Source organism: Pygocentrus nattereri, chromosome 5 (assembly GCF_015220715.1).
Source record: "Pygocentrus nattereri isolate fPygNat1 chromosome 5, fPygNat1.pri, whole genome shotgun sequence".
NCBI lineage: Eukaryota > Metazoa > Chordata > Actinopteri > Characiformes > Serrasalmidae > Pygocentrus > Pygocentrus nattereri.
In genome coordinates, this window is record NC_051215.1 from 35,331,588 (window position 1) to 35,359,478 (window position 27,891).

At 39.8% G+C, this 27,891-nt stretch overlaps 1 protein-coding gene across 8 annotated transcripts; it reads right to left on the bottom strand.

Moving 5' to 3' along the window:
• Nucleotides 1–86: 86 nt before the first annotated feature.
• On the bottom strand, nucleotides 87–27,433 carry mark3a (MAP/microtubule affinity-regulating kinase 3a). 8 transcript variants are annotated; one of them, XM_037538789.1, is made up of 19 exons: nucleotides 26,611–27,432; nucleotides 22,799–22,993; nucleotides 22,279–22,332; nucleotides 16,077–16,125; nucleotides 14,421–14,486; nucleotides 14,246–14,316; nucleotides 11,215–11,271; nucleotides 9,942–10,178; nucleotides 8,899–9,018; nucleotides 8,174–8,273; nucleotides 6,986–7,098; nucleotides 6,723–6,867; nucleotides 6,106–6,296; nucleotides 5,848–5,951; nucleotides 5,441–5,680; nucleotides 3,643–3,752; nucleotides 3,420–3,476; nucleotides 1,771–1,815; nucleotides 1,217–1,235 (listed from the first exon to the last, which is right to left on the bottom strand). In XM_037538789.1, the coding sequence occupies exons 1-17, from the start codon at nucleotides 26,659–26,661 to the stop codon at nucleotides 3,421–3,423; spliced, it is 1,959 nt and encodes a 652-aa protein (XP_037394686.1). In that variant the 5' UTR covers nucleotides 26,662–27,432; the 3' UTR covers nucleotides 1,217–1,235; nucleotides 1,771–1,815; nucleotide 3,420. The 8 variants fall into 8 exon arrangements, with proteins under 8 accessions (XP_017580383.1, XP_017580392.1, XP_017580401.1 ...); XM_017724894.2 differs by lacking the exons at nucleotides 3,420–3,476; nucleotides 3,643–3,752 and adding an exon at nucleotides 5,137–5,163 and having other exon boundaries at nucleotides 87–1,235; nucleotides 26,611–27,433; XM_017724903.2 differs by lacking the exons at nucleotides 3,420–3,476; nucleotides 3,643–3,752; nucleotides 26,611–27,432 and adding exons at nucleotides 5,137–5,163; nucleotides 25,383–25,490 and having other exon boundaries at nucleotides 87–1,235.
• Between the last annotated feature and the right edge of the window lie 458 nt (nucleotides 27,434–27,891).

Below are 27,891 nucleotides of genomic sequence, written 5' to 3' on the forward strand. Positions count from 1 at the left end.
TGCAGGAGATGGAGTTGTTATTGACAGATGGATAGAGATTATGAATGAGTACAGAGTTGACCAACCAAATCTTATGAGTCTGCAAGTACAGTCAAGTATAGCTATTTTAATATTGAATCTGATCAGTGACCATTTACAAGTAGCCCTGAAAATATTAGAACTTGAAAAGCAAGAGTAAGACAATGTATAATAGTTGTAAAACAAGGTACATTATATACACAAATACGAGTGGTGGGCATAAAAAGAAATAAATAAAAGAACTTCTGTCCTTCAGCAATGCCTCATTACATTCACACAGTGAAACTGAGCTGGGTGCAGCATGTGTCAAGAACAAGCACTTTCAATGACAAAAGAAACTAGACTGAGGTGCAGAGCAACAGAGATCCAAAATACTTGTATGCGATTTAAAAGCAATTTTTTTTTCCTTCAGGGATTTTACTCATACCCTTTACATACGGGCTGCTCAAGACACCAAATACCTACATATAACACTGTCTGAAGAGGAAGAAAGAAAAGAAAAGCAATCTCCACTTCAAAATGATCTTGGATACTGTATTTTTAGGCCATATCTTGACAATTTTCCACTCTTTTTTTTTTTTTTTTTTGGATACTCAGAGCATGTCATGGAGTATACAATCTTAACCAAAAGGTTTAAACCGGTTCTCTTTTACAGTGTTTAGCAACTTTTAACAATATATTTGACACATAAGAAATTATTGCTTTAAGCAATGTTAAAGTCTATACATTATTTTAAATATATATGGTAAGTGGTTTAAAAAAAACATTTGGAAACTGCTACGTTTGTGATTGTACTGCTTAATTAATTTCTCTATATAGGATTTTAACACTTTCATATATTCCTCTACATAGATTATATTCATAGCTTGAGTTCACTGGCAACTTTGGAAGCAATGTTCTTAAAAGCGATGGATGTCCCCGATATCCTTTTAAAGCGAACACCGTTGAGTGAGAGGCGGGGCAGTTTGCAAACCTCCATCTCCCATTGGACAAGGCTGTCAGCACGGCCGTCGCCATGGACGCAAAGCAGCAGGAAGTGTTCGCGCTGCTCGTAGTCGCAGTTGTTGGCGTCCAGAACTTTGCGGATTTCGTTCATGATGGCGGCCGGCTCCATGGTGCTGGTGGTGTTCATACTCCAGGTGAAACGGAGAGAGCGGGGCTTCCCGTCTTTTCCATCTTTCCCTTCATCTTTTTGCTGATCCCCAGGTACATGGCGACTGAGTGAAGGAGAGAGAATACAGAGAAATACAGAAAATGAAGAAGAAAACAACGGCCTGTGTAAGAGTGCTAAATTTTAGATAGGGGTGATAGAAAATTACAGGAACAAATGGAATAACCAAAATACAAACATTCCAGCATACTTAACCATGCAGGCTAACTAACTATGATCAGAGTATACGATAAATAAAAGAGACAGGAGGGGTGGCGGGGTGCATGGAACAAAATATGCAGGTATGCCACCGACAGCAGTCAACATGCAGTGTTGAACGCAGTATGTACCAAAAAAAAAAATCATTCACGTCACAATACAACAGTAACATCATGCTACATTTAATTTCATATGCCACGGTGAGTAACAGATTACAGTATCTTTTACTTAAGTATATCACAGGCTACACCTATGATTCCTGAAGCAGAGGCTTTAACAATGTACTATAATGTATCAGGTCAGACCCAGACATAGAGATATTGAGAGATTAAATACTCTCTAAAGTAGTGGAGTGAGAGAAAAGGATTTCAGGAACTCCTCACCTTGTGCCCTCAAATCTCCTGCTTCTCTCAAACTCGGTTGAGACTCTATTATATTTGATTATAAAACAGAAAGGAAGAAGAGAGGAAGGACAGCACATTTAGTCAGTAAGAAAGCATCAGTTAGGGCAGGAAACAGGAAACAAGAGAAATAGGGAATGAGATGAGAGAAAGAGAACTGGGCAGCAAACTAAAATGTCACTCAGCAGTCTTGTGTGAGGTTGTGTAAGGTGGCCATACACAAATGAACTGAAACATACAGGAGCATTAAGTTAAATAGTACTAAAATTCTCTGATGAAGTCTTTGTTGACCTCAGGGTCAGCTGAGCTGCCATGCTTTTGCATTAGGTTAATGGGTAGAGTGTCCGCTCTAAAAGGTGAGAGGAGCAGGGCTCAGAAACGGAAAAATTGAGTAGAATGTTTTCTTGTGTTCCAACACCAACATGATATCCCTAAACTGGTTAGAAAACAATTAGAACAGTTATTTTTGTTCCTATTATATAACTAATATTATTATTTACATATAAATAAAGAAGGCAGGGCAACAAACAGGCTTAATTATCTGTTTCATGCACACATTAATGCACATGTCAAACTCCAGTCCTCGTGGGTCACAGAACTGCAGTCTTAATTCAATAGCTAATGAGTACGGCTTTCATGAATTATATTTGAGTCACAATAGGAAAACCATTAATCTCTGCAGAGCTGTGGCCCAGAAGGAAACCAGTCTGAAACGCCTGATTCAGATAATTATGTAATGATTATAATCACGTTTTACATTGAGAAAACCTTTATAGCCAACTGACCTTGATTTTTCATCTAAAGACTTATGGAAGAGGTAAAACATAAATACACTGTGTAAATGCAAACACATAAAACATTAATACACTAAACAAACACATTAAATACATAAATGCACAAAATACACTAATCCTATTAGGTAAGCGTTATTAAGCATTAACAAAAATTTTAAATTAACATGCACAACTATTATTACTGCTCTGGACCAACAGCTGGTCTGCCCCATCCCTTATTACATTTCTAGCCTCCACTGTCCTGTGCTTAATCGTGTAGTTTTATAGCTACTGTATATTGTACAGATGATTTTATTGAAAAGTGTTTGACAAGTTTGTATTTATCATCTGCTGATATTTTATGTTTAATTGTAGCACTGTCCTGGATAAACTACTTTGTGTTGCTCTCTCAACACATTTGTTATAAGAAGAAACAACAATAAAGCTGACTTCTATTGTGACTTTATGGTTTCTGTTCTGGAACAGCTTTTTCCTTTTTTGTTTCAAGTGAACCCGTTTAATTTCTGGCTTTGTTTTTGTTCCTTGAACGGTTCAGAGCCCTGCTGAGTCTCCTACATATGCTATTTGTGAACCCACACTGGATGCAAAGATTTACATGTAAGCCACGTCTGTACGTAGACTGTGCTCATGCGGGAGAATGTGTAGGACAGAATGCTCTACTGAGATGTGCCAAAATAAAACAGCCCTTCCATACAAACCTTCTCTCGCTCGCACACACACTCAATCTAAGTGCGCATACAGCACATAACGACACAAATACTCACAAACACAGACAATTTCTTTTCTCTCCTAAAGATACACCTGTGTCGTTATGTGTACATTTTAATAAGCCCTTACTCTAGACACTCTCCATCTGCGCATTCCTACAACTCCCTATAGCCACTGCTCCTGAATCTGCAAAAAAGATGGAGTTTAATGATAGTAAAACGGCTTTAAAAAAAGGAATGAGATGCAATTCAGAGGAGGCCTTTGCAGAGTCGCATGTTGCCAGAAGGTGAAGGATGAGGAAGAGCATGGCTCGGAGGGAGGGAGAGAGTAGAGGAGAAGAGCACAGACTTACTAAGAGTCTTTGGCGCAGGGTTGGAGGGGGCTGAGAGGGTGGGGGGACCAGAAGGGGCCCCCGGCCCTGATTTGACGGCAGACTGCCGCTTGTTCGGGTCAAAAGTGACCCTGATGGAGAACACCGGAGAGAAGGAGAAAAAGATGAAAAGATAGCGAGGGAAAAGGTGTAAGAGAAAAAGAAGTGAAAGAAAAGAAGGAGGAAAGCAGAAAGAGGGAAAGACAGAAAGGATAAAGAGGGGTAGGTTGAAACAGAGTAGAATCAGCAAAGAAGAACATTTTGTAGGCATATAGAGAAAAGAGCGTATGTAACTGTGATACCTAAACGTTAAAGTGGGAAACATAAGAAGAACAGGTAGACGGTGCTATACAAATCAGTCTGATAAGACCACCAAGACTGTACGAGTCCTTCTTGTGGACACCCATATATTAGGATGTGCCAACAGAGTATACCTGACAATGTATTCAGAAATGTAGATCTGGTGTGAGTGCATGTGTACTCAACTTTCATCCTGTTCTTATTTATAAAAAAAAAAAAAAAAAAAAAAAAAAAAAAATCATACAAAGCAATCATGAAAAAACAACAAACAACTGCTATATGAGATAAAAGTGGATGACAAGAAAGGAATATGGGCGAAGATGGAATGAGAGATGAAGCCACAAATGTCCCAGAAAGAGAGGCGGCTTCCTCTGGGCTTTGACCACTAGATGGCAGTGTACTCAATATTCTACAAGATCACACAGACCGTTCGCATTCAGCCACTGTACACTTTATCTCGGTTAACTTCATTCCTTCTTTTAAAAGGAATTCCACACTTTCTTTTATCTCTCCTCATCTCCCTCGTCAAGCCTGTGTAACAAATGTTAGCTTTGGCAGTTTTCACTGCAAAACGTCATACACAAGTGAGCTGAAAATAAAGGTGACCATTTTGTGTACCTATTTTATTACTTCTGTGACCTATCGCCTCTATATGCATAAAATAATTTAATATGCTTTCAAATGACACTAATTAACCTAATTAACTAACTTGACCCTAAATGTATTCTTATCACGACAGTGGAAAATCACTGAGTCTAGTCCAATCACAACTTTTTACTGGTTAACTAGCAGCAAATAATGTCTCAATGACTTGGAAGATTGCAATTTGACCAAAACCCATTATGATTTCATGTGGCAACTCATATCTGTACATGAGTTTGCAGAAAAATGGAAAATATTACAAGCGCAAGATCCAAACTTTAGGTCTCTACAAATATGAGCCGAATACACCAGCTAGGCCCCATCGAGCAGATCACCTTGATTAGTTGCAATCAGTAGCGGCAGACTGATTTTGGCTAGTGACAGCATGCAGATAAAGCTGTAAGGCATGCTTAATCAAACACCACAAGATAAATGAACACAATCACAGCAATCAAAGAAAAATACTAAGCACTAAGTGTTAGTATTTCAACTCTTTTTAGTTGATTAATTGCCCCAATATACTTGAAATCCTACCTTTTGGAAAACCTGAATGACATATTTCTATAACACAAAAAGATGACAAAACAAAAGGAAAGTGGAAACATTACACAGATGGATGTCATGAGAAGACGATTTGCTACTGAACTTGCACTACGAGTGATGAATTCAGAATGATGAATTTTGAATTAGTAAAAAACAAAAGAGGGAAAATGTTTCCATTGATTTTCCTGTGCTAACGTGTTGTATTTTGTGTTTTACTTTTTTGTTAAATAAAGCATGAGTGCTTTAATTTTGAAGTTGTTAATGTTGTGGGAGGATTGTGTGTGGGAGTGTTTACCTGCGTGTAAGTTTGGAGGTCAGCTTGGTGAGCAGATTGTTGGCATTGCCACGGCTGCGGGGCTGCGTGGGTGAGGCTGGCGGGCCATTGTATGTTGCAGTACGACGCTCCCTCAGTTGCCCGTGGAAGGTACTGCGGCTTGCAGTGCCTCGTGGGAAGCGTAGTTTATCAGTTGTGGCAGCATTGCTGATGCTATGAGTGGAGGCACCAGGGTTCCGCTGGTCAGGAGACAAAGTCACGCTGCAGAAAGACGAGTGGGGGTGAGGGGAAGTCAGAGACAGTCACGCACACATTCTTCTTCTAATATTCACAACATCATAATGCAGAGACATGCATATTTAAAGAAATCTTATGCAACATTGCAAAATATTTCTGGCCTACAAGAAGAGACTTAATTCTTACTCTACCTGTTCTCCTTCCCATTGGGAATAACAGAAAGGCGCTCTGTGTTGTTCCTATCACTGCACACATACGTGTTTCTCCGGGACATTCCCGCAGATCCAGAGTTATTCTACGAAAAAATAAAACATCTCTCCTCAGCAGCAAGCAAGCAACAGATAATATGAAGCATCAAAAAACTGCATTAGGGTAAGTGCATTGCTATTCATTCTAAAAGATAATACCCAGTTGGAGGCAGGCAGACACACACATCAACACACACTTACATTGGGAGTGACAGAGGTGCCAGTTTTGCGCTCAGGTATGTCCGCTTTGTTGGGGTTGTTGGCATTGCCCAATAGTGGGCTGGGGGGGCTGTGTGATGGAGCCTTACGTCCTGCCACCCCTCCGTCCTGCTTGACATCACCATCTGCTGTGCCTGGGACGGCCCTCTTAACATTATTCAACCCTGAGTTAGCTACACCACCGAGAGGCAGACAGGAAAAAGGAAAAGAGAAGGTTTACTTTGGTGTAACTTCATACTGTCCACTGCCCCAAAGCTGTTAGTCAGTTCAAATGCATGGGCATGATAATAATGGGACAGATTTCACCTTTGGTTGTAGAATATTTTGTGTACTCAATTGATTATTTCTCTGTGATTTATTAATCCCATTCTGTTAATTTAAAATGTTGAAATTCACAGATGGCAATGTCACACTAAGTTGCAGTGCATGCTGGGGACTTTAGTGCATCTCGAGGTGAAACAGTCTAATAATAACAGAAAATGTAATTAATTTGTGGGCCGTAGCATTGTGCCACAAGCCTGACTTGGCCCGTGGGTCTTGTGTTTCACACTTTGGTTAATGAAGTTTAAAATGAAGGGAAATAAAATGCTGAGCATCACCTTGGTCACTGTAGCGTCTGGTTTTCTGATTGGACGAGACACTTCTCTGGACCTTCAGGTGAGCTGGTGATTGGCCATTCATCTCACTGGTGGGTCTGTTCTTCGCCAAGGAGAGATTACTGTTGGAGCTGGAGTCACTCACCTCCTACACAAATCCCAGGAACAAACCCCTTACAGTTAACTGTGAAATGCACTCCCCATCACTTACACAGTTTGAGTTCTGATTTGTTCTGTAGTATAATCTGTGCTGAGCAGATCCTCACCTCATTGGCCTTCCTACCCAGAAGCAAGTAGGTGGCTGTGATCTCATCATATTTCATCTTGGACAAAGACTCCTGGATCTCGTCCCTAGAGTAGCCCATACCGACCATCACATCTGCAGAGTAACCAATATATAAATCAGAATGTTTACAGAATAAAGCATAAACAAAAATGTCCTTCTATAAAATATTAAATAGAAGAGCATGAGGGATATGAAATAAGCTGAGCTTAAACTCAAAGGATAGAACTATTTAAAGTATATACTCATGAGCACATGTCTTTGAAAGCTTTTCCTGGGTAGTCACATGTAGGAGTGTAACACTGTCATAGTGCAGAAAGCTACTGGACTGAAGACGCAGAAAGGCATCTCCAGTCCATGTACAGATGTGTCTCCTTCAAGAGAAGCACTTCAAACTGGGCACTATCTCTGGAACACACTTTGTACTTTTCTTTACCAGCCTACTACTACCTACCACTTTTTTTCCATCCCTCAGGAGATGGGTATATCTACAGCTGCAGTTGCTGGGGAAGCTAGGAGGAAAGACCCAGCTGAGAGAGCAAGTGGAACACTGAATGGGTGTATGTATATGGCTACACAGGCAGCGGCACCTACCTTCCTACAAAGCGGTGGACTGATAAGGACCAGTAAACTGTGTTTTAAGGACCAGGAACCATCCTATCTGCTCTAGATTCTAGTGTATGCTGCACTACATAAAGCCACCATGTGCTCTACACTGAGCTCCCACTAACTGGAGGTACATGGGGAGTTCCTCACAGACATGTGCCAGAATGGGGGGAGTCAGGGAGGGGAGATGTTCAGCTGCTGTGAATTATGTAACACACCACTTTACACTGCAGAGACTCACTCTCACTCACTCTCACTCTCACTCGTTAGGGTGCCTTATTTCCATGAAGAAAAATAAAAAATATAAAACAAAAAATAATAAAATAAAATAGAAAAAAGCTGTTATGTCTGGGCATTAATCAATGCAAAATTGCAATACTCAATTATAGAAGCATAGAAAAAAAGGAAAAATACACACATTCATATAGATATATGCATTTCTCTATATCTATATTGCATGTATTTTATTCATTAAAGGCTCATGTTTCTTACAGGGGAGAAACCTATATGACCTTTCCACATAAGTCCCTGCACTCATGAGGCAGCAGCAATGTTCCTTGCATACCTATTCTCTTTTGGTCAGAGATGTCAGTCTCTGGCTCAGTGTAAGGTTTGAGCTCATCCTCCTCTGAGCCTGCATTAATCCAGCGGTCCTTCATGATTTGCTGAAACAGAGCAAAGAGTCACAATTTTTGCATTATTCTACATTTTATATAGAGAGCTCACCATTTACTCACTACAAAAACAAAGACTTAACTCCATTCCATTCCTGAACATGAAAGACCAAATAAATATAAAGGAGTGCTTGGAAATAGTAACACGCTCATTGTTAGAACATACTATAGGTCAGCAATTAGGACACAGGACACAAGATAAGCAAAAAGGGAAAATGCATTTCAGCAAAACCCGAATCCAATCCTCCTTCTTAAATATAATGGTTGACAGGTAGATGTAATTTCAAAAACACTAAGCTGCAGAGCAAGCTTTCTGTCCTTCCCCCCCCGCCCTTTTCCATTGAGCATTCAAGAAGCATGTATTTAGCAGCAACAACTCTCCAACTGCATTATTCATCTTTTCATGGGAACAGCAATGGAGTGCGTAGAGACTACATCAGCCAGAGAAGAGAGATAAGATAGTGGCCATGGTTAAAACGAGCAACAGAAAGGAGCACTAATGGGTCACGAATGGAAAAGATGGAGAAGAGACAGAAAGAAGGGACACAGGCTGGCGATTATCTGTCAAATGAACGATGGTGAGGGTGGAGAGACTAAATGGAATAAAGAGACCAACCTCTAGTGTTCCTCTCTTGGCGGGGTTGAGCACCAAGAAGCGCTTGAGAAGATTCTCACAGTCAGTAGACATGTAGAAGGGAATCCGATATTTACCCCTCAACACACGTTCACGGAGCTCCTGCAGAACACACACAAACACACACATTCAATAAAATCACAAAAGGTTAGATTATGAGGCCTGGAAAACTACAGGCAGTGACCTAAACGGCTCTCTCTTCTCCTTCACTGGTATTGCACTATATAAGGGTTAACTATCTATTTTTAAAAAAAAAAGCAATAAAGAATAAGTAATAATAAAGCAATAAAAAAGCAATACTCATTAATTTGGACATTTTCTCATCAGCCTGTGCTACTATTGAGCAGGGCTGAACGTCTTACTCTTCATATTTGTACTTCCAATGAATTTTTTTAAGCAAAACTGTGTCTTTTTGGCCAAATTGATGCAGCTTTTGAGTTTGTTCAGTATGGTATGCACTGCTTGCTGCACAGAACTCCTCCTCACTGTGACGTTCATTCTGAGACCTCCCTGGACTGCAATTGGTCCAATGCATGAAGCAGGCTTCTAGCAGTGCTGATACATAAACAGAGTTCTTTTTAAGCATATGTATGACAGCTTGCTGCATGACAGTTAATTTTTTCACTGTTTTAAGTACACCATTATCTGTAGCCGATGACATACACATAACGTTTGCAAAGAGGAGGGGATAAGGATAAAAGCATCTAGACTTTAATACATATTTAATTCTTTGTCCGTGACTGCAGTAAAGTGCAAGTGCCATTCAGAGTATTTGCTTTGTGATGAGCAGCAGGCAGTAAACATGTCAGGCTCTTTGATATTAACTGTAGGCTGCTGTTTTTTGCTCTTTCTCCAGAGAGTTGAGTCTGCAAGTTTCATGTTTAGTGGCTTTAAACATCACTCTGAAATTACATTTTACGATTCGGACACCAAGAGAAAAATGGTTGACGTACTAAATATAGTGACTTAAAATGCCAAATGGATCCATTTCAATCACAGCCATAGACTATAAGAGAATCTCAAACCTTCAGGTTCTGGCCATCAAACGGCAGTGATCCGCTGACCAGTGTGTAGAGAATGACCCCCAGGCTCCAGACGTCCACCTCAGGGCCATCATACTTCTTGCCCTGGAAGAGCTCAGGAGCCGCATAGGGAGGACTGCCGCAGAACGTGTCCAACTTATTCCCGACTGTGAACTCATTACTAAAGCCAAAATCTGCTATTTTTATGTTCATATCAGCATCTAACAGCAGGTTCTCAGCCTAAAGAAAAAAGAAAAAAAAACCAAAGGAAAAAAAAAAGAATTGTAGGCAGTTTCAACAACATCACTGAATGTTGATCAAACAGTGTTAATAATGGATAAAATCTGCAGAGACTGTAACCAGCAATAAGATTAACATAAGCATTTCATCTTCCTCTTACACTACTTCATCACTAATGACATTATTGCTGTATCATTAGCAAACACAGCAGAGTTGTTAAAGGCATAGTTTGATGACATTTTTGCACAGCTCACACAATGAACACTGAACGACTAGTTATGAACCGTCTAATGCACAAGTGCACCAATATACAATGGTACTGCAGGCAGAGGCACACTGAGTCAGCACCCTTCAGGGATTTTATTCTCAACCAGCCTTTACTGGGCATATCAAGAAACAACAGCTAATTAAAGCCGCGCTCTGTAGAAAATGGTGCAAATATTTGAAACAGCTGTTATGAATGTTAATAAACAGCTGTGACATATTTTACATTATTATATCTTCTGCTGTGAAAGCTACTTCAGACATCATGAGCCTGCTGTGCTCCAGTATAGATCCCCCTTAGAGGGTTGTGCTGAATTTCAGATACGATGTATTAAGTATGAGGCAAAGTACATAGGTTATAAAAGCAATAAAATAAGGCATCTACAGATATATACAACGTGTAATCCTTTTATAACTGCCCCTCCCCGCAACATGCACTCAACTGTCTACAGCCCTCTGGCCCTCTCTCTCTGTTCTCATGTATAATTAATGCCGCTTTGAAGTGAAGACAGTGTATGAGTGTGGCCAATCTAGATAATGAGTCTGTTCTCAAGAAAACAAGCTGTGCTTTGTCACTTCAACATGCATACACCTACAGTATAATAATAATTAAAAAGAGCACTGAGATACGGTATATGAGCAGAAATGCGTCAGTATTTCTAAAGGCGTCATCATTGGGGTTACAGCAAAGTTCTTAAAGCCACCATAACCAGCTTCACCCACAAGGGCTAAACATAGCTACATGCATGCATGCTTGCACATATGCACTTACCTTCAGGTCTCTGTGAACAATGTGCTTCTGGTGACAGTACTGCACAGCGGACACAATCTGAAGAGGATAAAGCAAAACACATTAACATGAAGTAGAAGAAAAGAAAATGAAAAGTTACAAATCAAATTGTGCCAGGGTTATTACCGTTTTGAAATATTCAAGAGCATTTATTTTCATTTTGGGTTTTGACTGTAGTTTATTTTAGTTATATTTAAGGGTTGGTTAGTAGATTCAGATGATTTTTTATTGAGTTTTTAGTATTATGATGAACTCTATGATAGTAGATATTTGATGAGAGTGGAATAAAACTAGCAAAAGACCAAACACAGAACAATTCCACTTTTCACACAAAAAAAGAACTTTAGTTTTTGCAGTAGAGTTAGTTTTGATTTTAGTTTTAAAAACTGTTATTTTTATTTTTTCTTCAGTTAAGAAGTACAGTTTTTGTTGTAATATTAGTTTTAGTTAGCTGCAATAACCCTGAACCACACAGCTTTATTATTATTTTTTTAACAGAAACACTATTAAATGGATAGTAGAAATGTGCCAATATTCAATAATACGGTACACCATGCCATTCAGCACAGGAGATATTATTATTATGGACGATCGTCAATACTGAAATACTGTCACCACATTTCAGTCAAACAAGTTGCAGTTTCCTCAATTTTTTTTTTCGCAGAGCAGCTCTGGTTTGTGGTTTCACAAGGTGTCATATTAGGTTCTCATGGTTTTTTAAATGTTTGTACAGCTGCTTTGGTGTATCATTGGTCTCAGCACCTTCATAGCTCACAGTAAAAGTTGATGTGCTAGCCAGAGTCAAACACCAGCTCAAAATTTAAAAAATCAAAATCAAAATCAAAACACAGGCATAGCGCACACTACGACTGTCAGAAAAAAAGGGACATAAAAAGCGCTGTCAGCATTACCAACATATTATTTTTAAAAAATAACATTAAAAAAAAAACATGCATGTACATGTATTATCTTGTACATAGGTTCCATAACACAACATCTTAATGATGATGTGTCTGGCCAGGCAAGACAAGGAGATGAGGTGTACAGATGAGAACCGAAGACATAGCAAGGCAGGGGAGGAGCCAACACCAAAACAACAACAAAAGCCCAAGGCTGATGTAAACCAAAAGCACATAGCTCAGGGAAACAAAAGAACATGTAACAAGAAAAAACAGAAGCAGAAACCAAGATAAGGGCAGACACACAAGGAAACACCTGACAGATGATCTTGTGAAACGCGATTAAGGCCATAATTGTGATATTAAATTTTTAGAATGGCATCATACCGAAGGATATCAATGTCCACATACAATAAGTGGATAACTGTGAATCAGTATGGAGTAGACAGTGTGTGAAAGTGCATGTTCATTGTTTTTGCAATTTCAGGCTTCTGCCAGTTTTATAAAAATAAAAAAAAAACAATACAATAGCTTGAAGTGGCTCTAACAAATTACAAACTTTCACTGTGACTACTTACTGTACATTCTGTGAAGGTTAACTTCACTTCAACTGTGCTCAAATTTCCATTTCAGCATTTTCAGTTTTTACTTCTGACATCACTGTGAACTCGTCTACACTAACTTACAACAGAGCACTAATTCACTTCTGTTGTCCTGAGACGAAGCTAAGCACTGTAACTTTGCTTTAACCCTGATGGAGATTTAGTCAGCAAAGGTCACGTCGTGAGGAGGAACCGACACTGTAAACATTCTATGTTAAAAATATGACTTTAGAAGGAAAGTTTCCATTCTAGATCTCAAAGACAACCATATTGGGTTGTTCCATATCCACAGCGTAGCGCTTGATCATCCATTCTAGGCATGTGGAGAGTCAGAACAGAAAAGACATGAGTAAATCAGTGTTCTTACTAGAAATGTATTGATGTGAATTGTATAAATAAGAACATCCAAAATTTTTCGTGAAAATATTTGCAGGTGCTTATACATTACTGTTGCTAGAAGTAGAAATTAGAAATAGAAATAGAAGTAGACTATTTTTTTCTGGCTTCTGGCGACTATACAAACATTTAGCAAATGCAGATCAGAGTGGAAAAAAAAACCTTGACTACAAAAGGATTGAACAGAGAACTCTACGTTTTTCTCTATTCCAAGCTCAAAACTGATGTGTAATCTGTTCAGCGGCTGTGGGGCTAGTCAAAAGTGGAAACATTAAAAAACAGCACCACTGTGAAACAAAATCACGTCAAATTCACTTACACACAAAATCCAGCTCTGAACCTGAATAAACTCAAAGCTGGTAAAAGATCCACCAGAACGCCTGTTGTGCTATGACTGTGAAATGCTCATTTAAAAAAAAAGCCTTTATAATTTTTTTTATTTAATTTGTAATTAATTGAATTTATTTTACCTTATGAGAAGGCAGGAACCATTTCTCTATAGATGAATATTTGTGAAGATCTTAATTTCTTCTTTTATATAAATAACCAATGACAATTTATGTTGAAACTTTACCAGTTTACGAAATGTATTTAATGTGTCTTTGTTGAATTTTATTTGTTGCCTACACTAATCATCTAAATCATTGAAGAAATTCCAGCATCAGACGAATGTTTGAATTTGACAAACTAAAGTAAACAGTGACTGGCTACCTTTTAATGCTAAAACATCAAAGCAATTATCTCCTGAGACCGATATGATTCAGATGTCATTGTGCATTCCTGTTTCTTAGGGATTATCAGTCAGGATTAGGAAATGTTCACACAATTAATAGTTTAGTGAGTTCCAATTCCAATTTTATTCCACAGACATGATAATCACTTTATAGATTCAAAATAAACATCCACGAGAAGCAAATCAGTAAGTGATATAAGTGACCGAAAACAACGGGGTGACCATGTCCAATTCATACACACTGTCAATGAGTGAAATAAGTTTTACCTGAGACTGCAGGGTCAGTCAGTCAGGGGAACTCTGTGTGCTTTTACAATCTGCATTTTTGTTTATGTGAATGTGAGTATAAATCACATTGCAGTAAGATGTTAAGAGCACTGCACCTGTCTAAATTTAGCTCTGGCCTCTTTCTCTTTCATCCTCCCATGGGCCACCAGGTAGTCAAACACCTCACCTGGTCATAAAAGAGAACCAAAGCAATGAAAAACAATTTATACCAAGACAACATAAAACGAAAGAAGGAAGCTGTTTCTGACAACCGGACACACACACACTTACCTCCACTGGCATACTCCATCACAAGAAACAGAGTCTTCTCAGTCTCAATCACCTCAAAGAGCTTTACTGTAAGGAGAATAAGACAAGGAGGAGTTTTTATATGGAGTTTATTTTAACTAAAACTAACTTTCAACAAATCTAAATCCCTCACACCAAGTCAGAGGCTTCATTCTTATGTTTCAAATAAGATAGGTAAAACTTTGGAGATCATGTTTAAATACTATAGAACGATTAAAATCAGTCTTCTCAGCTACACACAATGCAGCCTTTTCATAAAGACTGGCTCTTACTGAATTCTCTCTCATCTTACTTCTCTCTTTCCTTCTTCTCCCCCTTCATGTGAGCATTATGTTCTCCAGAAAGATGAGATATGTTCAGATGGATTTTATCCTCTGGAGATCATGTCTTATTTATAAAGCAGTGCTCCTATATTCTGTGAAACGTGAGCATGCAGAGCACAGCAAGGGCAGCAGATGCTTTTCTTGGGAGACACACGTGTACATCCCATGTGTAGGTAGAAGCAACCTCATCCAATAAGTTGACTGTCTAATTTTATAGTATATTTTTGTTTTTCGTTGAGACATGGATACATCTTCCTACTTAAGAGTACCCTGATGGGGTCACACACAATGGTATGACTATCATGGCAATATGTTGAAAACCATACTGATGATATCATCTGTATGCATTTTTATTTATTGCATTCCTTTGTGAAAACAGATCTTACAGACCTGTAAACAACCTCATTGTGTATTCTGACAATGATTCCTTTAGCTTATTGTGCAAAATAAAATACAATTGACACATTTTCAGCCAAGATCTCACTAAAGAAGTGTAAATCATGAGTCCAATCATGATACAGTACTGTGGAAAAGTAAGAGATCACCCTTCACGTGTTTATTCCAGTCAAAACGTTAATTACAAGCTATTCATTTTTTCGGGAGACATTTTTCAGGAGGCCCAAAGAGGAACATTATAGGAAAATAGGTTGAAAAACAAACAAACAAACAAAAAAGAAAACAAAGGAAAAGAGGAGTTTTCAAAGCTGGAGTTCAGTAAAATCCAGGAACCATGAAGACCTAAAAAGACTCCAAGAACTGCTATCAGAAAAACTGTACTTAAAGTGTTCATCTTTGACATTTAAATAAGTAAAGGGTGACCTCTGACTTTTTCACAATTCTGTGTTGCAAACTACTTGCCAATATCTTTTCTCATAGACTGTTTCAGCACTGAGGTTGATTATGAGGTACATGGCAGAGGCTGCTCATTTTCAAATGGAGAGATGAGCGCTCTACACTGCACATCCATCATTGCGGCCTTTCCCCTTTGCAGGGGTGAGTGCTGCCAGCAACGAAATGTCTCCAAGGAAACAACTCTCTTTCTCTCTCCCTCTCCCGCACAGCAGCAGGATTTCAGCAAACATTGCAGCAGCTAGTCTAAATTTACAGCAGGAATGCACAGAACCTCTTTCTGTGTAGACATGATGATACGTCTGATTCAACTACTCATTATCTTATTTGCGAGCACGAAGTCACGACAAATGCAGAGGAGGAAATTAGACGAACTCTTTACACTGCAAATCTTGCTGCTATAATAAGAGAGAGAGAAAGTGAGAATGCACACACCTTATTTCATTTCAGGTCATTTTTTTCTTACCGATATTTGGATGGTTTAAAATCTTCATTATTCTGACTTCCCTGAAGAGCTGTTGGAGAGGAAAAAGTAATTACATTATGCTAAAAATCCAGGAAGGAACACAAGCACATCCACAAGCACCACCCCTCTCTGTCGCGCACACACGCACACACACACACACACACACACAAATCAGAACTGCACTAATCACATGTTCTACTATTTTCTATCTGCATTTTTTGGATACATTTTTGGATAATGACATAAGGCATTTCACAGACTACATATTAGGCTTGTCAATCATGGAATTTGAACCTACGAGTAACTGATACATAAAAAAATAATCACATTTCAATTATCTAATAACAGCATACAGTGGACAAAAAAAAGTACAAGCCTAAACTGGTCGAATTGCCTGGCTTGCTTCCTAATTGTTGAAACTCAGTACCCAACAGATATAGCTCAAGCTGAAATAAATAAACTTTACTCGACACTGCCCTCTAAATGTGTTATAGACCAAAAACATTTGTTTTCATAAGACTTGATATGTCTCAAGAAATCCATTTCCTGCTTTCTTTTATTTATATGAATCTGCCTCAACCCAGCTTATAAAAATGCGCCCAATTCAATTCTATTTGTTGAAATGCAAACATTTGACTGCGAAAATCAACAACTGTGGAAAATAACTGTGGTCAGCTTAATCAAATGTGATCAGATAATTACATAATGACAACAGACCCACATTACAGTACAGACTATTTGATTAGTCACCACCCGTAACCAGCATTTCAGTGCAACATGCACAGCATGTCCTAAACAAGTGTGTGAGCTAGCAGTGAGCTTTCTACATGCCTGCTCATCGCAGTGGAAGCTAATTTTAATTGCTATACATAATTGATCCTTACTAACAGACCACTGACTGTCATTCATCTTTTATAGATGAAAGTCAGGCAGGCTGTGCTCCTGAGCTGTTAGCTTGTGCCCTTCTCTTCTCATTAATACAGCTCTAACTTGGAGAGGGTGCTAAAGACGCAGAGCAAGTGTTACAGGCGCTTCTGGGATGGTTCACACTTTCAATCCGTCTTTAACACATGCAGTAATGCTCTGTTCTCTGACTCAGAAGACACAGTTTGACAGAGAAATACGAATGCAAATTTGAAAGATTCACAGCATTTTCCACTCAGTAAAAAAAAAAAAAAAGAAAGTTGAACTGCAATTCCCACAAGAAACAAAGACAGTGACAGAGACGGAGAAAACAGGAAAGGTGCTTTAGAGAAAGAGTGAGAAATAGTGTGTGGAACAAAGAATGGGTGACCAAGAGAAAGGGAGAGAAAGAACGACAGAGAGACAGAAAGATACAGACAGACATATAGAGACACACACAGTGTTTCAAAATGTACAGAAGGCAGCTTTAGAAGAGAGAAAGGTGAGAAAGAAAGTGTGAAAGAAGCACAAGAGGAGTGCCACAGACAGGAAAATAGTGTGTGAGAGAGAGAGAGAGAGAGAGAGAGAGAGAGAGAGAGAGAGAGAGAGAGAGAGAGAGAGAGAGAGAGAGAGAGAGAGAGAGAGAGAGAGAGAGAGAGAGAGAGAGAGAGAGAGAGAGAGAAAAAACAGAAACCTTCTCTAAATGCTGTGAGTGTGTGTACTGTGTAGTCTGTGTGTGTCCCTCAGAGGCCAACAAGACAGACAGAGCAGATCAGGGTGGGGCAGCATGATGCTGGAGTGTGGGAGGGGTCAGAGGTTACAGGGTTCAAGGAGACAACCGGAGCACTCACTCTGACAACCACTGAATCACTAAAACCTCACAACCACCCTCATTCTAAACCATCCCCTTCAGCACTCAGATATCATGTTAGAACAGAACACACACAGACAAACACACAGTGTGACTGGTGGAAGAAGAGATGCTCTCAGTGGGTTGGAGGAGATCCTCACTACATTCAGATACCTATTATTACACCTATTATGGATCTATTATTATCCTCAAAGCAAATTCCTTACACTGACTAACTAGAGGGCAATGTTTCTACAGGCCCTTCTATGTCAGTCTGACGCCAGGACTTTCCCCGCTTCATAAAACAAATCCCCACATTTTCTGGCTCCAGAAGGCTGAGCTCCGTTTTAAAAATCAACACTGAAGAATGCAAAAAGACACAAGACACAAAACGGATTTGTCTAAATTTCTGTATAATGCAACTGTTGATATGTAAACAAAGTAATTCAGAGTGGTTCGCTGCAAAACAGAAACTTCCAGAGTCAGAATTCACAAAAGTGGTGACAGTAATGACACTAAAACTGTGTAATGCCTCTTGAAAATATCTGATCAAAAGTGTTTACACAGTTACCAACAGGCTACCTAAGCACCAACATGTTATTTTACAATAAAGTGTTGTTCTAAATCATTTTAGCATCCATTCATGATAAGGAGGTACATGCAGGATGCTGAAAAGAAATACACATACATTTTGAATAGTAAATAAAATGGCAATAATTGCACTATGGACATTGTGATGCTTGGTCCCCATCACTACCACTGCAAAGAAATTGGTGTTTATTTTCTACAATGCATGTTTTCATCTCAAACTACTCTGAATAAAATCCCCTTTAAATGTACATGCACACTAGTGAAATCCAACATGCAATGAGGCTTCATGAGCAGAAAAGGCAAAACCTTAAAAAGACAAAAATCTGACTGGACATTAGCTATGTGCTCATACAAGCACACCATGCTTAACCCCTTATACTCATACCTTGCATGCTACATTGTAATTACTAAATAATAATATTAATCAATGGCTAAGTCTTAAAATTAAGCCTTGGGCATTTACAGAAACAATTTGGATGATTACTGACCAATGGCTAATGTTGGTCACCAAACATGTCTTGGCTGATCTGCTGCAACTGGAGTGAGTAGACATGGTGTTAAAAAGATTTATTTAAAGAACCACTGCTTTAAGTCCTGGTCCTGGAGTATCGCCGTCCTGCATACTGTAGGATTATCCCTGCTCTAACACCCATAGTTCATTATTTATTTTATTCGTTTATTATATTCTCCAGTTGTGTAGCGTAGTGTTACTCCAGGACCAGGATTGTGAACCACTGCTTCAAGGAGTTAACACTGTCCACTAAAAGTAATTCTCATGCTCCGCAGTATTCAGAAAAGCATTAGGATATCTTTGAGGAATAAACGCCCTTCTCTCCATAAAGCTCTGTCCGTTTCTCCATCATTCTCTATTCACCCTGCCTTTCTGTCTCTAATCCGCCATCTTAACACCTCTCTGATGACTAAGGAACACTACAGCACAACAACTCCCTTCAGTCGAGGGACAAGTGCAGGCTCGGAGCCTGAACGCCCACACACTCAATTACACAATCGTTTACCCACCACAAGGTACTCAAATGGACACATGTAGGCTTTGAAACAAAAGCTATAGACAACTTCTAAAACCAGGTCTAGTAATGCACCTGTGGTACTGCTCTGTTGTAAAAAGAAACTGAAATTGAATAGATGGAGGTATGTAAAGGCAAGAGGAAAACAGAAAAAGGCAACGCAGAGTAAAAAAAAAATTAATGGGCAACGCATGAGCAATAAATCGAGGAAAAAGAGAGAAAAAGATAAAAATATGCAGAAAGTGCAGTTGCTCTTGTTGAGTGCTGATGAAAAGCCACATATGAGTCAGAGCTTTGTGTTGGCACGACACCAGCAGGCAGGAAAGGCAGAATATTCACAGAATCCTAATCAATAGTGCTGTGGAAAAACTAATGGTGGCTGCAGTGCGCTACAGTGGCCAGCTAATAATAGAGCCGGGGCCTCTGAACGCATGTGTCAGAGTGGGCGCAGGTTCAAATCCCACATTATCAACATAAAGCCCAATGAGCACCCCAACCACTGTTCATATCCCTCCTGCTCTCATGCTTTCTCTATTTACTCCTCTCCTGCTTGCTTTTTACTTTATCTATTCTCAAGCGCTTCTGATTCTCTCACTCCACCAACGTCATCAGCCCTTCTGTCTCTCTCCTTATCTGCCCCTCAAAAACCGTCCTGCTGTCCCTCAGTCTCACCTCACTTCTATCCACCACCTATCTGTCCATCTGCCCTTGGTCTTTCTCACTCCCTCCAGCCAGCTGCTACCATCAGCATGGGCCAAGAGACAAACACAGATTCTTAGCCGATCTGCAGATCGTTCAGACGATATCCACTTTTGCCAAAATCTTTTAAGAGAAAACAAGCACGAGGAGTTGTTTTAAGGAAAAGTAACACAAAGCTGGAGATTCTGCACACCATGTTTAACATTTTACCACAGTGGTGTCCAGCTCTGGTCCTGGAGAGCCTTATCATAAAGTTTGAGGATTTCTCTGTTCAAACACACCTGATTCAACTCATCACTTAGTTAAGAGTACGCTTATTCTCAGCACAATCACAGAAAGGAACAGAAAGATGGAACATAAACGGAGATGGATACACCTGCTTTACTGCCAATGAAGATTTCATCCATATCTGCAAACAATTCATTAACACAGATGAACAGGAAACTACTCCGGGGTTTTCCTGCCGCACAGCAGACAGAGTGCAGGTGTTTTGCTCTGGTAGTGAGGCAGTGGCCATGGAGAGAAGAAGCACTACTGCAGCTAGATGTCAGACTGCTTATGAATTACTGTTAGATGACAGCCTAGCAAATCAATACTCTTATATAAGCATAGAATCAAGTCTCCAGATTTGTTTTACTCCTGAAGAAAAGCAGGCTGAACCTAGCTCTCCTCTTCACTATGTGTCACTGGCCTACAACCCACAATGCAAGGAGTACAATGATGTTACTATTGTGGCAAAACACCTCGTTTACGTAGCTTTTGTTGATGATGGATGTACAGCATGAGTGAAGACTCCACATCTACAGTGTATCAAGCACACAACAGCAACAGGGAAGGAACCTGAACTACCCAGCTCAGCCAGAAGTCCATCGATATCAAAAACACAATAAAAATTCTCCACCAATTACTCCTATAAACACCATGACAACAAAAGAAAACATTCCATTTACAGCACGGAAACCTTGTATGTCTTACAGCTTTTGACTGACTGGAATGTTTGAATGCCTGTGCTTTCATTCTAATAAGGGATATGCATTCAGGCTGATTTGATATCTGAATATCTGTAATAGTACATGAACGGATATTCACCTTTAGCGCAAAGAAGAAACAATTAACAGGCTTTTCGCCCCATATTAACATACCATGATACACATGTATGGCAACTGGTGCACCGGTGCTAGCAATTTGGTCAAAAGAAGTAACATTTATGAGCTGACAGAGTATGAACTTTAAAACATACATTTCTATTTAAAAACAGCTCAGTAAAATCTTTTGAAGACTAGTGTCTTATTGTTTATACAAAACAATAATTGAACAACAGTGTTTTAAACCAGTGTATAAAGAGTTACCACCACCAATAGGGGCTGTTACCATGGTAACTTTGTAAAACGTCACTGAGCACAAGCCTAGCTCTAGCTAACAACAATAACAACAAGCAGTTACCCTAGTTAGTCACCTCACCTTGGACTCCTCAATCATGTCCTAAAAAATGCATCCTTGACAACGTGCTCACAGTAAGGCAGTCATGTTTCATTGTAGCAAAGTATAATATAATACACTAAATTAATCTTAAATACAAACAAAGTTACACTTCACGCTACACAAAGACGTTCTGATCTTTAACTGGACTGTTGGCCTATATATATTTTCTCTGGAACGGTTAGTCTACTTCTCGAATACACCTATAAATCCCACTGTTTAACAATGTTTTTCATTGATAACTGTAACAGTCATGTACCACAGCCTTTTGTGTGCAACTACAGCACAATCCTTGATCTCCATCAGCCAGTCAGGATACGGAAACAGAATTAACCATTTAAAATACACATACACAAAATGAAAATGACATCGCTAGCTCTGATCTGCACCTAATGAAAGCTCTCTGAAAAAAATTTCCCCTCAGGCTAAAACAATGCCTCCGAGTCCAAAACAACCTCTTTTCCTGAGATGAGTGACATCATTTCCTTAAGAACAAGGATGCAAACCTGCTGATTCAAGGTTAGCCCAAAGCTTTGGGGTTGACTCTGTTTGAAGACCAAAATAGCTATTTTGCCAGGTGTTCGTTCCAAATACATTTAACAAAAACATCAGCAATACACCCAGCATTTAATAATTAACCAATATTATGGCTCACCTTTTGAAGGCTTGTAGGATTCAGTTGTGTCTTGTCAATTATTTTTATTGCCACCTGTAAAAAGATGAATGTTATCCCACATGGCAATCACAGATACCATTTGTAGTAAATACACAATATTCTGTGGACTGAAGCATTATTTACTTGCTTTTTAAAATCACTCAGGACCAAGCAAAGATAAATGAATAATACACCCACATTTGCTTGAGCACAGGAAAAAAAAAATAACTTGCCAAATGCAGGATGGATACTGGGTGTACAAACCTGACCAACATGGACAATGACCTAATTTGGTTCTCTTGGATATGTTACAGTCACAATACAGATTACAAAGGCAGCCATATCAATTGACTGTGTTTAATAATGTAAATCAGGACTCTGTTTTACCAAATGAACTGAGTGCACTACTAACAGTTGGGGATTACAGCCCTAATCTGCTCAAGTACCCGAGCAGTAACATTGTGTAAAGTATAAAAAAGCAATGTGACAGGAAACACACTCTTGACCTCTGTCCACTCACCTCTCTGCCTGTGAGGATGTGACGGGCCAGTTTGACCTTGGCAAAGTTGCCCTTTCCGATGGTTTTGAGGAGCCGGTAATTCCCCACATGAGGGTGTTGCTCTTCAGATCCTGAACTGCCTGAGTTCCGGTTTCGACCGCTGGACCTTGCAGACCGAGAGGTTCCCTCCACTCGTCCATGACCGTTAGAAGTATGCTGTGGATTTGAAATATGAAAATTTAAGCTGTACAGTAGGTATTGAACTAATTAAACAAATAAATGGTGAGTCTTAACATCCTACTGCCTAATACTGTAGTTCCAAGCTGCTTATCCAAATAAAGGAGAAAAACATTATTCCAAATATTAAAACATAAACATAGACAAGACAAACATGGACAAAGTAATTTTGCTGTACATTGACTATATGATGCGGTCTCATATAATATATTTAAAATACTGAAAATAATCATCAATACCCTTATCATACTTTATTTCTATGTGTTGGTTATTATTTTTATTAAACTTTTTTTATTCAGTAGACAAGATGATCATCTATACACACATACAGGATGTTTTGGAGTTGAAAGAGGAACAGCTGACATAACAACCACCACAATCAATCATACGTTGTGGAAATACATTCCTGTCTAGTACACTATTTGCTCCATATTAGACTGGCAGTGAATAGCTACTGTTCCTCATGCCATTTTCATTTTCCATTAACCATCCACAAACAAACAATACTCAGGAAACACAGTAGATACTGGTCACCACAGGGATCTGTGTTCCCGACTTCCCGATACACTGTGGTAAAAATCAAATGGATAATTCATAATCATTATAATGATGTATAAGATGGACACAGTGGGATTGCAGAAATGTGAAAATAACCAGCTGGTTTCTTTTCTTTTTTTAATGCAAAACCTACAGAAAACACATTAAGAGAAGACAAACATTACACTGGGCAGCACTGATCTGCATACACTTCATAAAAGCCCAGATGCCGATATATCTTTTAGCCTTGCCTCTGATCCACACTTTCTGTATCTATTTGCTTTCTAAAGTCAAGCTGCCTGACAAAAACACGCCTGGCCATAAAACAATTGCAGAAACAAGGCCATTGAGGAGGAGGAGGAGAAGGACGACTGACAGGATAGAGTACATTATTTATCGATGCAATGAGTTTTCCCAGCCCTGATATGAATAGGTAATGGAACAAACTCAGAGTACTGACAAACCTGCACAAGAAAGTGAATTTTAAATTCTCACATACACAGCACAATATAACACATGAAATAACATATAAAATCACTAAATTTGGTTATATTTAGTGGTGTCATGGATAGCGTGTTAATAAATAGCGCATCAATAAAAAAATGCATCCTTAATACCATTAACACATTTTCCTAGTTTGACCCTCCAAATTATTTGCAATTCCAGTCTGAAGCCCAGCTGCTCAAATGCTGTTGCTACGACTCCACAATTGTAGTTTTCTCACTCATATCAGCACTGAATTGTCATGTTATTGAAATGTATTACACCATGTCTAATTCTGTTTCTTTTCTCTAAGTATTGACGTAGGTTTCTGTTTCTAGCAATATCTGAGCTCAGGAATGGCTTTCTCTCTAACTTATTGTATTAGCAAAGATACATTGCCTGTGTAGGCAACAAAGTACCTTTGTAAGTCATTCTGGATAAGAGGGTCTGCTAAATGATGATGGCTCTCCTGATAAATCCAGCTACTTCCACTTACTGCAATGCCTTAAACTTACTTAGCACCAAATTACGATGAGTCTAAAGTAAGCAAAGCACACTGCTGGTGCCAGCAATATCAGTAATTCCAGTAACTTTACCACTAGAGGACGGCTTTGTGACACTACACTGTATGGAGCATGTGGGAGAAATACACATGAATTAACAATATGTAAGGTAGCAGGATGACTTTATGTAAATCATTTGATTTTCATGCTCAGATTCATGTGAACTCTGTGCTCCCACAAAATACAGAGTAATAAACACATGAGGAAGTTTATTTTTAATGAAAAAATGAAATAAACAAAAAAAATGGAAAAAAAGTCTTCCTTTAGGGTCAAATTTGAACAAATAAGACAAATGTGATTAAACGTAATTTACTACACGAACCAATGCAATTAAATCCAATTACTTTAATCATCTGATAGCCCTGTTTACTTCATTAGTCGCTACTTCCCGCAACAAAAAAACAGCAAACTGAACTGTTTCAGTGATGTGTGCTGCAGCATTAACAGCAAGTTGGTGAGCCTCATGTGATACTCTAACAACACTCTACTGTCTCCAGGGAAAGCTGACACTGCACTACACATAGTTTTAACTAAACCCTACATACTGTCACTGGTGCCAACTTCAGTGCTCCACACAGTCAGATCTAACATGCAAATACAAGGCTTTACTGAACACAGCAAACTAAATCTTTAAATAACATGTATGTCTGGCAGTGTAAATGAGAAGAGATTTCTGAGTCTTGTAAAGTTGCCACAGCATGACACACAGCAATCTGCAAGACAAAATGCTAACCTTCAGCAAATATCACTACCACAGATCATGGTAAAAAAGGGTGACTACTTACAGCACTGACATGGCGCTTCATACTAGACTGAGACCCTTTCATGTTGGACAACAGAATGACACTGAACCAAACAGCGCTGCGTGTTTTCAGCGGGGACTCATCGATACTCTTATGTGCCGATACCCATTACTGAGGGGGCATTCTTTCAAAAGGGCTGGGTCATCCCTATTGACACGCAGACTGACTGACACCTCCCACTATTATCTGTATACGAAGACAAGCCAAGGTGTTAGATGTGGAACCAAACAGGTTAGACTCATTTTAAGAGTGCTGGGCTGATATGTTTTAATTAATATTGAATATTTTCGATATCCAGCTGAATGTAAAAGCCCATGTGCAGTCTTAACTCTGCAGAACCACTATGCAGACATATAACTACAATCCTTGAGATGTTCTTCAGTGATAATCTAGCAAGATTCAATATCTGTGTTTCAAAGGTGCTGACATATCTGTATGTGTGTATGTAGGCCTGTATCCCAAGGTTATTTACACGTGACAGTAAATGTGCATCACAGTTCAAAAGTTTCTGAATGCGACACACTGCATGGAATAAACAAAGAGCTGATGCATTTGCTGACAGTGGCCTGTCTGAGCCAGGAAGGGTCACATCTCTAAAAGAAGCGTGTGTGTGTGCGGCTGAACCCGCACAACACGAACACACTCTGCGGACAAGTCCGTGACGCATTGATGACAAACACACACGTCCTTTGGGACTCATTTTTGTAGTATTGAAATATCTGTGTCTGTAGCAGGTCGTACTCAAAAAGTAAGACAACTGCAGCAATGCTCAGTGAGGTGGCTGATCAAGGTTAGCCTTACGCCAATGCGCATTAGTCCTGACCAAGCAAGGGAAAGCATTTACGTACAGTACACGACCAGAACAGACAACAGTAACGTTACACATACGAACACACACAGCTCGGGGTGACTGTTAACTCAAACATATGCTGCGCTCATTAGGGAGAATAAGGGCTCAGTCTCTATCCCTGATGCTCCAGACCTCATGCGGCACTTCAGGCTGGTGGCCCATCTGTCTCCAGACTGGTACAATGTAGGGATAACTAATCCACTTAAAGTGCATGGTCAGCACAAAAACCCTGCAGGCTACACTGCGACAAAGCAGGGAAAAATAACAATAAAATCTAACAACTCTCGCCAACATTACTGTGAATACACTGAATGTATCTTAACGAATCATTTATAAACGGACATGTTCTGCGTTACTTACGTTTTCAGCTTTCCGCTCGTTGACGGTGGGAAGTGGTGTTCTTGTTGACATTGCACTGATGACGAGACCCCGGGTTTTAGGTTTAAGCAGCAGGTTTTGTGACGGAGAGGCAAAGTGTAATTTAGTTTACTACACTAACGTTAGCCAACTAGACACCATTGGTTTACCGAGCACTTCGAGCGTACGGTCAACGCAAACTTCGTAAAAACTTCAGACTGACTGAGATAAAGGCTAACGTTAGGCGACGTCTCCCGCTGAAGAGTGTGGTTTTGTGGTCCAACGCCGGTGTCGAGCCATCGGCTTGCCCGCTAAACGGTGTCCTGAAACAACAGAAAGCCGCTGGGTGGCTCGGAAACCGTTTGTCCTGATGCTCCTGGCTCTCTGTTTCACATTTCGGATGTCCGGCTGCGCGGAGAGAAAAACGCACTCAGCAGGGCCCCGGCGACCCCTCTACGTTTCGTCAGTAAAATCGATCAGCTGTTGTTAGCACAGCGAAACGGTCTTTTTTCGTTCGGTCTCGGCCTTCTTGTGTGAACCCGGCTGTTTTTCAGCGGTGCTGGGTCTCCGAGAACACCGCTCTCGGTGTCTGCTCCATCCACAGAAGCCTGCTGCCACTTTCCGTTAAAGCCAGATCCAAAATGGCCACCCTGTGGCCCTGAAGAGACGGAGGAAGTGAGGACACACGGGCCTCGCCGCTCATTGGAGCCGCAGCCTCGGATACTGCGGGCCGTGCGTTCAAAAGTTAGGTGTTCTCGGGGTGGGAAACAGGGAGAAAAACTTCGTCATACCATTACAGGACCATGACACACCCTTTCCCACTGAAATCACCCTACAGCCTTATAAGGCTCGTCTATTACAGCGACCCGAGCATGACATCAGTACAAACAGCGGGACGGTCTCTGCACACACGGCTGTTTCAAGCGTCGAATAAACCCACAGATAAAACTAAAACGTAATTCCACACCTTCTCTGCTCTTCCACACACCTGCTGGCTCGGCCTCCTGGTTTTATCCAGATTACTGCGCTCAGATGGCATCTGAGGCTTCCGCCTCAGGAATATCGATAAATCCAAATCTGAAATGTTGGATTCCTCAAATTGAGCTCGTTTAACATTTTCCGCTGTTATTCCCAGGCTGGGTGAACTTCTGTATCAGTGCACATGGAACCATTTCTCATGGCTAAATATCGACACCTAACGGTCAAAGGAAGAGCCAACACAGCTTTCGTTATCTACTTCATTTGCTTCAAAAGACATTTTAACTAGAAAATACACGTTTCCAT

Bases quoted from the DNA above. Each gene is read 5' to 3' on its own strand.
- mark3a (XM_017724894.2), bottom strand. From the start codon at position 26,661: ATGTCAACAAGAACACCACTTCCCACCGTCAACGAGCGGAAAGCTGAA. The intron at 11,272-14,245 runs GTGCAGTGCTCT...TATCCTCTTCAG, and splicing joins CCAGAGCTAAATTTAGACAG to ATTGTGTCCGCTGTGCAGTA. The intron at 5,952-6,105 runs GTAAGTGTGTGT...ATTTTTTCGTAG, and splicing joins GCACCTCTGTCACTCCCAAT to AATAACTCTGGATCTGCGGG.